Raw genomic sequence first — 12,709 nt, 5'->3', positions numbered from 1 at the left:
CTGAATCCTCTATCTCCTGTCTTTGTCTTTTATTCTCTGCCCTTTGTTCCTCTGGGGCCAATAGATCTCCTTTGTGCTGAGAACCTGGTCTCAGGGGACCTCGTGGAATACCTATCTCTCACACAGTGAGGGTGACCTACGAGGTCCATTATGCTAGCTAAGTACATGCGGCTTGGTTAAAGAACAACTGGCTTCAAACACCGCGAGTGTCTGTCGCATTACAGAAAACACCAGGCTGAGAAAGAGAGAGTGCTAAGTGCTGTCCTAAAGATGATAACATCAATAACAGCTTTTAATTCCCCCATTTCTAAGGAAGAAGGCTCTTGGTTTAGTTGTCTACTGTAGAAGTAAGCTCCAGTCTTCTCTAAAACTTTTTTTATAACCATGAGAAAGATAATGCAACAGTACGTCACAAGCAAAAAGTAAGGAAGGTTCTCCAAGAGCATTCTGGGTAAAAGTATTGACTGATAAGTAATGAGGTTGTATCTGATGCAGAAAATGCAGAAAAGAGCTTTTGGTGTCAAATATGGAAGAAGGAAAAGGGAATAGAAAAAGAGATGAAGGAGGAAAAAATAATCAAAGTTGTAGCTTCTAACCCCATACCAACTTGGCTGGCTGCCTAGGTCAGTAACTCAGCAAGAATTTCTAACAAGGACTCACTCCCTTCCCAGAGATCTCAACTCTCACAGAATCTTAATTATAAAGTGAGATAAGAGACCAGCAAGCCATTCCAGGCTGGTTCCAAGGACAACACGAAGCCTCATGTGATGTGGGTACTGCCAGACGGTCTTGTCTTCAGTTTATAGTTATTTCAATTTGAGGGTCTTTATTCCAACCTTCTTAGCAGAGCATAGAATTGATATTCTATATCTATTATTTAGATATATTGTTTATATCTAACATATTGTTTATTTGTTTCGTTTGTTAAGTCCACTGTCTTCCTAAAGAGCAGCCCCCTCTCTCCCAAGAAACCACCATGGCTCTCTCTTACAGCGTGTTAGTTACCCAGTACACCTCACCTTCCCGTCACACCTCACCTTCTCACTTCCTCAGATAAGCCCAGCCCAGATTGGTTCCTGGATTCCCTTTTCCTCAATTTCTCTAAATTGAGTCTAATGAAAATGGATGTAGTCATAAAAATAGAGACATAGAAGAATTAGGTCACCTTTAATAGCAGAGTTTCTCAACCTGTGGGTTGCAACCCCACATCGGATATTTACATTACAATCTATAGCAGTACCAAAATTACAGTTATGAAGTAGTAACAAAAATAATTTTATGGTTGGGGGGTCACCACAACATGAGGGACTGTATTAAGGATTATAAAGAAACCTTAAGAAGTAACTGTATGCCCAATACCCAGTGTTACAAAGGTTGAGAACCACTGCTTTAGAGAGAAGAAACTGGTTTATGTTGTCACAACACAGAGAAGCTGGGAGGACTGTTAAAGAGACTTGGTCTTGACAGCCTTAAAGGCTCTGAGACCAACTTGCGCTAATCCAGTTCAGTTGCTAAGAAAACTTCACAGCATCCTTCTGACGAAACCCTCCTGTAGGCGAAAGTTGCTCAGGTTTACTTTCTTTCACGAGCACGAGTCTTAGCAGCAGAGACTCTGCCATTTCCATTATTGGCTTCACCTTTCTTCACCCTCCCCACCCTTCCTGGCAGCGTTAACCCAACCTGGTGCTACCCGCCCTGCCCTCGTCCTATCTTAGGCTCTGCATACTTTGAAAGCATGGCCAACACGCCTCTGCCCTAGTGCTGCTCCTACTCGCTTTCCCCAAAACTGGCTTTCATTTTAGCACCAAGAGCCACCTGGGAGAGGGGCAAGTGTCCGGCCCAAGAATCTCTAACTTGGGAAAGCATACAGTCTAATTGTCTCTGATGTGCAGCCAGATGGGGCCATCACCAAGCCAGGTGTTGCAGGAAACCCATTAACCTAACAAGGATGCGAATGCTCCCCCCCCCCATCAGCTGTGCAAATTAGCTCTCCCACCTCCCTGGAAACATTGAGCGCTTCTCAAAGAAAGCAGAATTGCTGTCGCTGGGGGAGTGCATCTGGGCAGTTCCAAGCTGTAAAATATTACCTTGAAGGTGGTGGAAGTGACTTTGCTATCTTGGAACATTGCAGAGACAGCCCCAGTTCACTAAACAAGCTGCCGTAGGGTTTCCCTTCTGCTGAAGGTCAGTATCGTGGGAGCAATTTGTTTCTTTGTAAAGACTAGACTTACAGCACAGCCCTATGTAATTTCTCTCACAAAGTGTTTTTCCAAAATAGCTGGCCTCAAGGGGGCATAGTTTTCTCAGGAGCAATGTTGAAGTGGGGGGGGGGGGAGCTAGACACGGACCTGTTTTAAACCTGTCACCTTTGATGGAGTAAAAGCAGCTCTTTCTGTCTCACGGTGGACCAGCAAACCACAGCAGACCACCTGTTCTTTCCTTTCCTTTCCTTCTTGCCGAGGAATACCAGGTTGGAGAGCTTTCATCAATCAAGACAAGCAAAAGCCTCAGTTCATCAGGGTGCTGAGTGCAACCCAGGGAGGCTTTCGTAGAAGCTTGGACTATTTGAACAGTTTTACATTGAATGCAATGAGGCAGGTGTTTCAAGATTTTTTTTTCCTCTACCAAGAAACATTCTCTCCCAACCCTCCGCCCTCTTTTTTTTTTCTTTGAATTTCTTTGCTGTGTTTATTTCTACCGAACATGTAGAAAGTCTTAAGACTTTGCAAATCTTGGAATGATTACAATCAGAAGAATTTGGCCATTTGGCCAAAAGCATCTCCCACTCTGACGGAGTGTGTGTGTGTGTGTGTGTGTGTGTGTGTCCTTTCCTCATCCCCACCCGCTCAACATATTTCAAAGAGTGCCCTAATAAACGGTGACAAACTTGCATGTGCTTCCCTTATGACTAAACGTCTGGGCCTCTGGCCAATCCCTGCCCTGCTCATATGGCCCCAAACTTCAGGCATCCTAGTCAAGGGCTCCTCCTTCGTAGCCCTAGTTCTCCAACAGCGTGACAGCGAGGGCGGAGGGAGTAGCGGTGTCTTCCTCCTGGGGGAAGGTGAAACAACTACACAGAGGAAGAGGGCGTTTCCTTCCCACGAGCTGTAGCTGGCTCTGGGTCTTGGCCTGGGGGCTCCACCCTGCCCCTCCCGGTGCTCTGGGAAAAGTCCGTCGCCACACACAGGCACACGCAGCCCGGGCGCCACGCCCTAAGGAGAGCAGCCTTGGGGCCCATCGCCATGGCAACAGCGGAGCTCCTTCCACTTCTCCACCCAGCTGACTCCCCCCTACACCCCCCCTTCCAGCACAGCCAACCCGCTTGTGCGCGTCCCTGGAGCGCGCTATAAAACCTGCACGGGTGGCTCTTGCTGCTCAGCCTGACCTGAGTGAAGGGGCAGTCCCCATTTCCAGCCTGTGACAGCCTTAGCTTGTGGAGGATGCAGCTCGCGAGCACCTTCCTGAGAAAGCGATGCCTCTGCTTAGGCTTCTTGCTCTTCCTCCTCTTAAGTCAAGTAAGTGGTGCAGGCTTAAGATGCCCCTGGTTACTTGGCTCTCCTGGACTGCCCCTAGTCGGTCCTGGGCTCTCTCTGCTTTAGTTTGTCCCCGATAACCGGGGTTCCTTTTCTTGTCTCTCTTCCTAGGTATCTGCAACCCAGCGCTGCCCATCCTCGTGCCCGCTTCAGTGCCCCACTACACCGCCGACCTGCGCCCCTGGGGTGCGCTCGGTGCTAGACGGCTGCTCATGTTGTCTGGTGTGCGCCCGCCAGCGCGGAGAGAGCTGCTCCGAGCTGAAACCCTGCGACCAGAGCAGCGGCCTCTACTGTGACCGCAGCGCAGACCCCAACAACCAGACTGGCATATGCATGGGTAATCCTGTCTGCCCCAGCCTGCTATCCCCTCCGTGGCCTGACCTCTCCTTGGGCAGCTAGGTGAAACTGTTCCATCCCTTTGCCCTTTCCCTCTTCCCTTTCCTGTTGAGAACTAAGCAAGAACATGGGTAGCAATAGTACAGTACAGTAAGTGACATACACAGTGAGCCTACTGTACTCCAGGCATCGGACTGAAAAGAAACCAGCTCAGCATAGGTACATCACTTGTCGCTTAGAGAGGGGACCAAAGCAGAGTTGAAGGACCACTTCCGGGGGACCGCTTAGGATAACTCATAGACTTACAGTTGCCCCTGACTGCAGTCCAGTATATGTTTTCACACCTGTAATTATCCTACTGGAGCCAAAGCAATTCCTGTCTCCTGGGAGGACTATGTCACTCCTGTCTGGGGTGCAGTAAAATAAACCGCAGGCAGCTAGCCAATGCAGACTCATGAAAATGAATCAATGGGAGGTCAATTTCCCACGCGGTGCATGGCTGAAACCGGGATTATCCCCTACCTCCCTTGGTAAGAGTTTGAAGTAAGCATTTTCTTTTTTTCCTCCAAGCTGCTGGTGACTTACTGGGCTTTAAGGCCAAGAACTCTTAATACCCTCCCCAGTCTGACTGGTGAAGCTATTGGGTTTTAAATTCTAAATTAGTACTGCAGGAGAAGACTCAGAGCTGGTTCTTGGGAAATAATCTTATCTTTAGAGATAGGGTCTCTGGAGTGTGACATCACCATTTGTTCTTGCCTTTGTTCTATCTTAGAAATGAAGTCATTTCGGGGTAGGAGATTTGAAAAGGAAGTAGAGACGTGTTAGAAGCCATCTGTTGGCCAGGGCATGCATAGTGGCACTGTCCAGAGTCCATCCCTTTGCTCATTCATAAGAACTAGGTGAAGAAAAAGACCCGGTGGGATTGTGCCTTATCCTTGCTCTGAAAGCATCTAAAAGGACCTGTTTCTCCTTGAGATTTATAGGCCTGTCATCTGAACTAGAAAAGGAACAACTTCTAACAAGTCCTACCAATCTCACATAGCTTTCCAGTTAAACTGTTCTCTCTCTCTCTCTCTCTCTCTCTCTCTCTCTCTCTCCCTCTCCCTCTCTCCTTCTTTTTCCTTCTGCCTTCCTCCCTGAATACCCCAGTTCTAGAGGGCGACAACTGTGTTTTCGATGGGGTCATTTACCGCAGCGGAGAGAAGTTTGAACCGAACTGTCAGTATCACTGTACCTGCAGAGATGGGCAGATTGGCTGTGTGCCCCGCTGCCAGCTGGATGTACTGCTGCCCGGTCCCGACTGCCCAGCTCCAAGAAAAGTTGCCGTGCCTGGGGAGTGCTGTGAAAAGTGGACCTGTGGCCCACATGAGCAGGGCACACTGGGAGGCCTGGCCCTTCCAGGTGAGGATCTCCACAGTCATGGGGGGGGGGGGGGGGGGGGTTAGGGTAAACGTAGTCAGGAGACAGGCATTGGCTCTGGGATTTGAGATGAGAAGTTGGCTTACTTCTGGCCATTCTATTGTGAATGTCAGATCGCCCACTGAGATCAAATGCATCATTTATGTAAGTCTGAGCTGGACTGCAGAAACATTCACCCAGCTCCTCTTTAAAAGGGTCCCCTTGAATCAGTCACGTTTGTTTCTTTTGTGCATTATTCGGTGGGTATTCTTTGGCCCTCTCTCTCCTGACTGACCCGAGAAAATCCCTTCTCTGCATTTTTGGTTTGCGTGGCTCTACTTACTCATCAAAATTAATATGTAGCATTGGGGAAATAGCTCAACTGGTAGAGCTATTGTGAGGTCCTTACTTGGATCCCCAAGACCCTTCATAAAAAAAAAAATCCCTTGCCGGGCGGTGGTGACGCACGCCTTTAATCCCAGCACTGGGGAGGCAGAAGCAGGCGGATCTCTGTGAGTTCGAGACCAGCCTGGTCTACAGAGCTAGTTCCAGGACAGGAACCAAAAGCCACAGAGAAACCCTGTCTCAAAAAATCCCTTACCTGCAATCCTAATGCTGAGGAGGCAGAGATCTGTGGGTCAGTTGAGTTCACTGGCCGGCTAGACTAGCCCAATTAATTAGCCCACGATTTCAGTGAATGCGTGCCTGAGGAACAACGACTGAGCTAGACCTATGGCCTTTGTACACATGTGTATACATACAGATACATGTAAACCTTCAAACACACGGCCATATACACTCTCACACACACACACCTGAACATATACACACAAAATTAAGTTGTTAGCATGACCTTTCTGTGTACCAAGTCACATGTTGAAAACATTCAGCTTAGGATGCTATATATGGTCCTATGTTCATAAAATTACTAAGTTCCTATGACAAATTGTCCTAAGCTTAGGGTTAAGTGCATAAAGATTTCTTGAAGTCCTACATTGTGCCCTGCCTGTTAGGGGTTTGCAAAGAGACCTAGTTCTGTGCTCTTCAAAAACTGACCTATGTTAACTCCAGAATTAAAATCCACTGTCTAATGTATTCTAGGGGACAACACTTATTGATCCCCCACAGTTTGCTGAAATAACTGTATCTACCCTTTCGCTAGCCTACAGGCCAGAAGCCACCGTAGGGGTGGAAGTCTCCGATTCCAGTATCAACTGCATTGAGCAGACCACGGAGTGGAGCGCGTGTTCTAAGAGCTGCGGCATGGGCTTGTCCACCCGGGTCACCAACAGGAATCGCCAGTGTGAGATGGTGAAACAAAGTCGCCTCTGTATGGTTCGGCCTTGCGAACAAGAGCCCACGCCATCAACAGACAAGGTAGGAGCCTAGAGGAGTCCGATCGCGTATATAGCGTCCGTCTCCCTGAAGCCTGGCCTTCAAAAAGCCACTGTCACACCTAGTGAAAAATCTGCTCCAGCTGAGCATTAACCCAGACAAAGGGTGTGGAACATCCTGAATCAAAACCGTACTTTCTACCTTTCTTTTTTAAAATACATAAGTGTTCCCCCCCCAACGCAACTTACAGCAGTTGTGCAAACAAAAGAGAAAGAGCACATCACTCTAATACTTTATCCAAAATAGGATGCTCTAGTAAATCCCATCCCATACCTGGAGGAAAAAGCAGCTCTCCTGTTGTCAAGTGGAGCTAATTTAGCAAGGTTACGTTTTTTAAATAAATCAAGTTCAAGCCATAGGAAGGACCATAATAGATTCTATGTGTGCTTTATTCGCTTTGAAGTCTCCAGATCCTTCTATGCACCCTGGAACATATTGTCTACACAATAAACAGCTATCCGTGCATGCCTGAATGGGTGTCTGGGAATTATCAACAATATTTTTAAAAGCCTGGTAGAAATAATGTGTTTGCCAGAGTAAGGCAGCATGAGCCAAATGAAACAGCATACTTCTTCTTCTTCTTTTTTTTTTTTTTTTTTTTTTTTTTTTTTTTTTTTTTTTGGAGGAGAGGTGGAATATGTCAACACAGTGTGTTGATTCCGGGTATAAGGTGTGAAGATCAAGAGTCCTAATTGGTTCCTGATGACATAACAGATCTTGTTGCAGAACTGGATCAGATAAATGTAATATCAGATTTAACCATTACATAGATCCACATATCAGCCTGAGGCCAAAAGAGAACAGCCCCTAGAAATGTAAGCTCTGTGTATCTCTACTCTAAAGAATATCCTATAACATTTAAGGGGACATCACGAGACCTGTTTAGCCTGGCTTTAAATCCTTTCAACATGACCTAGCTAACCGTGTGGTGTTATTTATTTATTTTCAGTTCTTTCCCTATAGAGTGTGACCATTGAAAATATCTCTTGCTGGGCAGTGGTAGCACACACTGTTAATCCCAGCACCTGGGACGCTGAGGCAGGAAGATCTCTGTGAGTTCAAGGCCAGCCTGGTCTACATAGAGAGTTCTATGAAAGTCCAGGCTACATGGAAAGACCCTGCCTCAAAAAGAAAAAAAAGAAAAAAGAAAACATCTATCTTGAGGTCATCAGGATTAAATGAAATGAATTTACAAAATGTTGGACACAGATTAACTATTCTGCTGATGTTAACCATCAAACACTTAATTTTTTCCCTACCACGAAAACAAGGGTTCATTGTGTTCTCATTGGTTATGTGGTTGTTCAGCTATATGATTTTAGAGACTTATTTCAACTTTATATTCCTTCTGCAAATTTTGAAAGAACACCTTTTCTCCAAAACTATACCATAGAAATGTACTTTCTGTCACTTTAGGAAACATACATGTAGCTTCACCATGAACGTTGGCCCACAGAAGGATTCATACATTTACTTGCATGCAAACAACATGCACAGCAACGTTGCTCCCTCTGGCTCTAATGGTCATTGAGAAGAATATATCTTAAACAATAAGTACAAAAAAAAAAGGAGAAACAGGAGCTTCAATATCTGCATGAACATAGTTACTTCGTTATTAAATAAGTCCTTTTAATACAATGCTCCTAGAATTTGATCTTTTGTAGTGTTCCTTGGCACAATTGATGTCTCTTTGAACTTAACACCTCCTCTTATGTTGGGAAATAGTATACTTAAGGTGTTTATATAGTGGACATACGTTATACGAGGTCTGGTAATGTGTTTGGAATCTTGTTTCTGAGATTTTTTTACGTCTATGACTGAGGCTCTTGTGTTGTCGCCAGTTAAGCTGTAGCACCTTCTGATTCGTAGGCCTCATGTCACAGGCGCTAACTCTGGTTGAGGACCAGCAATTGTATTCTAGCAAACTGCCAAAGTGATGCTGATGTGCATGAGGGTTTGAGAAGCAATGACAGCAGGGATTCCTAATCACCACCCCACACACCGTGAGCCTCACCCAGGAAAGGGTGCAGAGGAGAACTGTGGCAAACTCAAAGTGGAGTAGAAAATAAAAGTCATTTGTCTGCTTATTTAATAAAACCTGGATAATTTATGTATTATTTGAACTGGTAGTGTATTGCATTAACTCTTCACCTAATGCACTTTCACAGAAAGAATCTTAAATTTCACTGTCCTACAGTTTCCAAGGTCATAATGTATTAGAAGGAATTGGCTTTGCATCAGACAAATTCCAATGCCCGGTACTTTCTGATCATTTCAGTCCTTTGAGACTCTGTTTTTCAAATAAAATTGGATCAGTTGTACAGTTATTTCTTATGTGAATGAATGTCGTTGAAGTTAAATGAATTTATGCCTGAAAAGTTTCTGAAACATTAACAGGCTTTAATAATTGCCACATTTATTCCCGCTCTTAATAACACAAAAGAATGCATTTAGCTAAATAAAATAATGGCTTTAAATGAGAGAGATTCTTTCTTCTTCATGTTCATAGCCTCAATGACAAATGGGGATTCTGCGTACTTAGTATTATGTTCAAATTCCAGGCAGAAAAGAAAATGAATGTAAGAGACAAATAAGAACTGTCCAAAAGGCAGAAGATTGTCCAGAAATATTGGGTTGATGTGTTTATTGGTTAAACGTTATCACAAGTTCCCAGGTACTCTGGGGAAGCAACTGATCTAAGCTGACAAGACTGTCCAAATAAAGTCAATGATTTGTTTACCAAAAGCACGAGTTGGATGGGGTGACTGCTAACATGGTCCTTCAGAACCACAGGATTTTCATTCAGCATTCTTCTTTTTCTCTTTCTCAGAAAGGTAAAAAGTGTCTTCGCACCAAGAAGTCCCTGAAAGCCATCCACCTGCAATACAAGAACTGCACGAGCCTACATACCTACAAACCCAGGTTCTGTGGGGTCTGCAGCGATGGCAGGTGTTGTACCCCCCACAACACCAAAACCATCCAAGTGCAGTTTCAGTGCTCCCCAGGGCAAACCATCAAGAAGCCAGTCATGGTCATTGGGACCTGCACCTGCCACTCCAACTGCCCTCAGAACAATGAGGCCTTCCTCCAGGAGCTGGAGCTGAAGACCAGCCAGGGAGAAATGTGACCGGTATCAAAGCAAGCACCTGGGTGGAGGCAAAACTTTTCTGCTGCATGGTCCAGCATCACCTGCATATAGGAAACACAGTGAAGAAGTGTCCCGTGTATGTTTCTGTGGTCATGTGAGGTCATTTGTATGTGTCTTTTTTTGAACAAAGGGGGTTCCAAATGTAAACTTGGAATCGAGGTAAGCTCAGGATATGACTTAAGGGTAACTTACTTTCCTGTGCTGTTTATTGCCAGTGTAAATTTGTCCATAGATGGTTGAATTTATAGAACGTGTCATGTTGCACTTACTTTCTGTGCACCAGTTCAATTCCAATAAACATCACAGAAACGAACGACACAGTGATATCTAAGATCACATTGAACATGTACATATCTATCACTGCATACTGAGGTTGACTTGAGGGGCCTCTACTGAGCTCCTTGGGATTGGTCAACTCTGCACTCCCACATCTAAGATCAAAGGAAGCATTCAGCTCTTGAGCATGAGGTTCAGAGACTGATTCTCTCCTTACTGGTAGAAAACGTGCTGTATCTACAGGAGTGGAATGCCTGTTCACTAAGTGGGACTAGTGCCATGGACTTCCTCCTTTGCAGACAAACTGACTCCTTTCCAATTGAAAGAAGCTGAACCAAAACCTCCCAGTGCAGAGAAGATGGGACCTCTCAGCCCATCACTTGTATCCTGAAGGCTGCTGAGGCTCACTCCTTCGTGATTCAGCAGGGATTCTCTCATACTCAAACAGTGCACTGAGGACCAAGCCACCTAATTACGATCTCTAATGACTTTCAAATGTGCTTTTAGTGCCATTTAGAGAAGGGAGGACAGAATCCACAGATTTTATGAATGTTTAAAGTGATTGAAGACCTGCTTAAAATAAAACCTTTGGTCATAGTTAGGAAAACACAGGATATACATATGTACATATGTGTGTCTGATAGATGAAGACCATAACATGTGCTACAATTTGTGCATCCCCCTAATGCCGCCACACGCGATCCACTTTTGTCCTTCAAGTGTTTGTAAGAATATAAATTATACATTTTTGTAAGATACTCTTTCTAATTTCTCTAGTTGTCAGACACAGCTTTTAAAGAGACGATGTTATCAGTGTGTGACTCTGGTATCAGGTTCGTGTGACAAGTTTAATGGTGTTTATTGAAAATAAAATCCGTGAATGAAAGCCTACATCACTCAGTAGCATCTATTGGAAAGCAAAACTGCATGGTTTGTGATGAGCTCATAACTCTTTATCAGGAGGAAATGAAAGACAACTTTTACTGTGTTCCGTGGTCTCCATTACCAAGGTCTCAAATATTCTCCGTGCCATTAACTCAGGCATTATCTTCAGCCCCAGTCGTTGTCCGCAAGCCTCCGCCCCACATCCTTATACACTGAAGTCTGAATTTGCTGTCTGAGGATCAATATTCACTTCTCTGACCCACCTAACAAGTTAAATGACATCCCAGCCTCTATCCCCATCACCCAGGTGAAACCATGACAAGTTTGCACCTGCCACAGCCAATCTTGCTTCAATTGGTTGCATAGGTAACAACTATCTACAAAGCATATGTGTTATATTGGCTGTTATGAATAATTCAAAGGTGCTAGCTATAGAGGGGGTATGTATATGTTCTATGCAAATACTACTGTTCTGGATGAAGAAGGCCTTGAGCATCTGTGGATTATGGTTTCCATGGGAGACCCTAGACTGGGACTCTCAGGGATGCTGACAGGCACATGTATTTCCAGGGATGATGCAAAGGGGAAGCAAACCCAGAGCTGCCATTTGGGTATGAAAGAGTCAAGCCACAGCTAATAAAAGCTTTTATAGTTTGAAGTTTCTGCCATGTTCTTCCATGTTTAAAAAAAAATGAACTTTTTCCAACTCCACTTCCTCAGACTGGAGTAGCCGCCTTCCCATCCATCTTTACAGCTAGTTTGTGTTCGCCTTCAAAATAAACTGGGAAGCAAATCGGACTTCTAGGAGTCAGTTCACAGTCTAGATAGGCCATTTAACACACAGTGCATTTCTACAGTGCATTTGTGCCTAAGCACTTCACTTCCATTACGTCATTTAATTTACATAGAAGCATGAAGTCAGTTCTCTCCATGTCCTCTGGTTATTCATGAAAAGCTTGTTTTAAAAAACAGAAAGCTAGAAGAAAGGGCCACGGAAAAACCTGAGAGTAAGCCACGTGTCTGCTACACAAACATAGGGCTCCGAGGTCGGATCCCCAGCGCTTGTGAAAAGCTGGGTGTAGCAGTGAGCACCTGTGTGCAGCAATGCACACCTGTGTGCCGAGAACTGGTGGAAAAGGGGGGAGACAAAACGATCCCTGAGATTCACTGGCCAGACAGACAAGCTAGAACATCAAGATCCGGGTTTAGCGAGAGACTCAGTATCAAAAACATAAGGTGGAAAGGAAAAGAGGAAGACACATGACATTGGTTTCTGATCTACACTCTCTCTCTCTCTCTCTCTCTCTCTCTCTCTCTCTCTCTCTCACACACACACACACACTCACACCTATACACACCTACACACACATAAACACACACACATACACTCACACACTCAAACCTTCACACACATACACATACACTCACACAAGTACATCTACACATACACACACACACACACACACACACACACACACTGTTAAAAAGAAAATGGATAATTGTAGGCAAATTTTTCTTCTTTGTACTGTGCGTAAAGCTCCTGAATGAGTCCCACCAGGATTATCTCCTTCGGAGCCCTTTTTACATCCATGCTTTTAATCATGAGTTCCAAAAGCATAGATTTAACTAGATAAATCATAATGTATCAATTTTGAGGAAAAACAAAGAATTCTTTACAATGAGAATGGAAAAAATAAGATAAAGCACACACATCCAATGTATTTACTATAAGAAAAGG

The 12,709-nt window shown here is 44.6% G+C and overlaps 1 protein-coding gene across 1 annotated transcript; it reads left to right on the top strand.

The window, feature by feature from the left end:
* The first annotated feature begins 3,059 nt into the window (after window positions 1-3,059).
* Ccn3 (cellular communication network factor 3) lies at window positions 3,060-11,004 on the top strand. Its single transcript, XM_041671707.1, has 5 exons — window positions 3,060-3,515; window positions 3,645-3,870; window positions 5,019-5,270; window positions 6,430-6,644; window positions 9,493-11,004. The coding sequence occupies exons 1-5, from the start codon at window positions 3,441-3,443 to the stop codon at window positions 9,787-9,789; spliced, it is 1,065 nt and encodes a 354-aa protein (XP_041527641.1). The 5' UTR covers window positions 3,060-3,440; the 3' UTR covers window positions 9,790-11,004.
* Window positions 11,005-12,709: the final 1,705 nt, after the last annotated feature.

The sequence above is a fragment of the Microtus oregoni genome, unplaced genomic scaffold (assembly GCF_018167655.1).
Source record: "Microtus oregoni isolate MIOR12 unplaced genomic scaffold, Mior012 000022F_ref0000154, whole genome shotgun sequence".
NCBI classification, from domain to species: domain Eukaryota; kingdom Metazoa; phylum Chordata; class Mammalia; order Rodentia; family Cricetidae; genus Microtus; species Microtus oregoni.
Note: the sequence above shows the minus strand (reverse complement) of the source record. Positions and strands in the feature narration are given on the sequence as shown.

Excerpts from the sequence above, each read along its gene's own strand:
- Ccn3 (XM_041671707.1), top strand. The coding sequence starts at position 3,441 with ATGCAGCTCGCGAGCACCTTCCTGAGAAAGCGATGCCTCTGCTTAGGC. Across the intron at positions 5,271-6,429 it reads GGGAGGCCTGGCCCTTCCAG|CCTACAGGCCAGAAGCCACC; the intron begins GTGAGGATCTCC and ends CCCTTTCGCTAG. Across the intron at positions 6,645-9,492 it reads CCACGCCATCAACAGACAAG|AAAGGTAAAAAGTGTCTTCG; the intron begins GTAGGAGCCTAG and ends TCTCTTTCTCAG.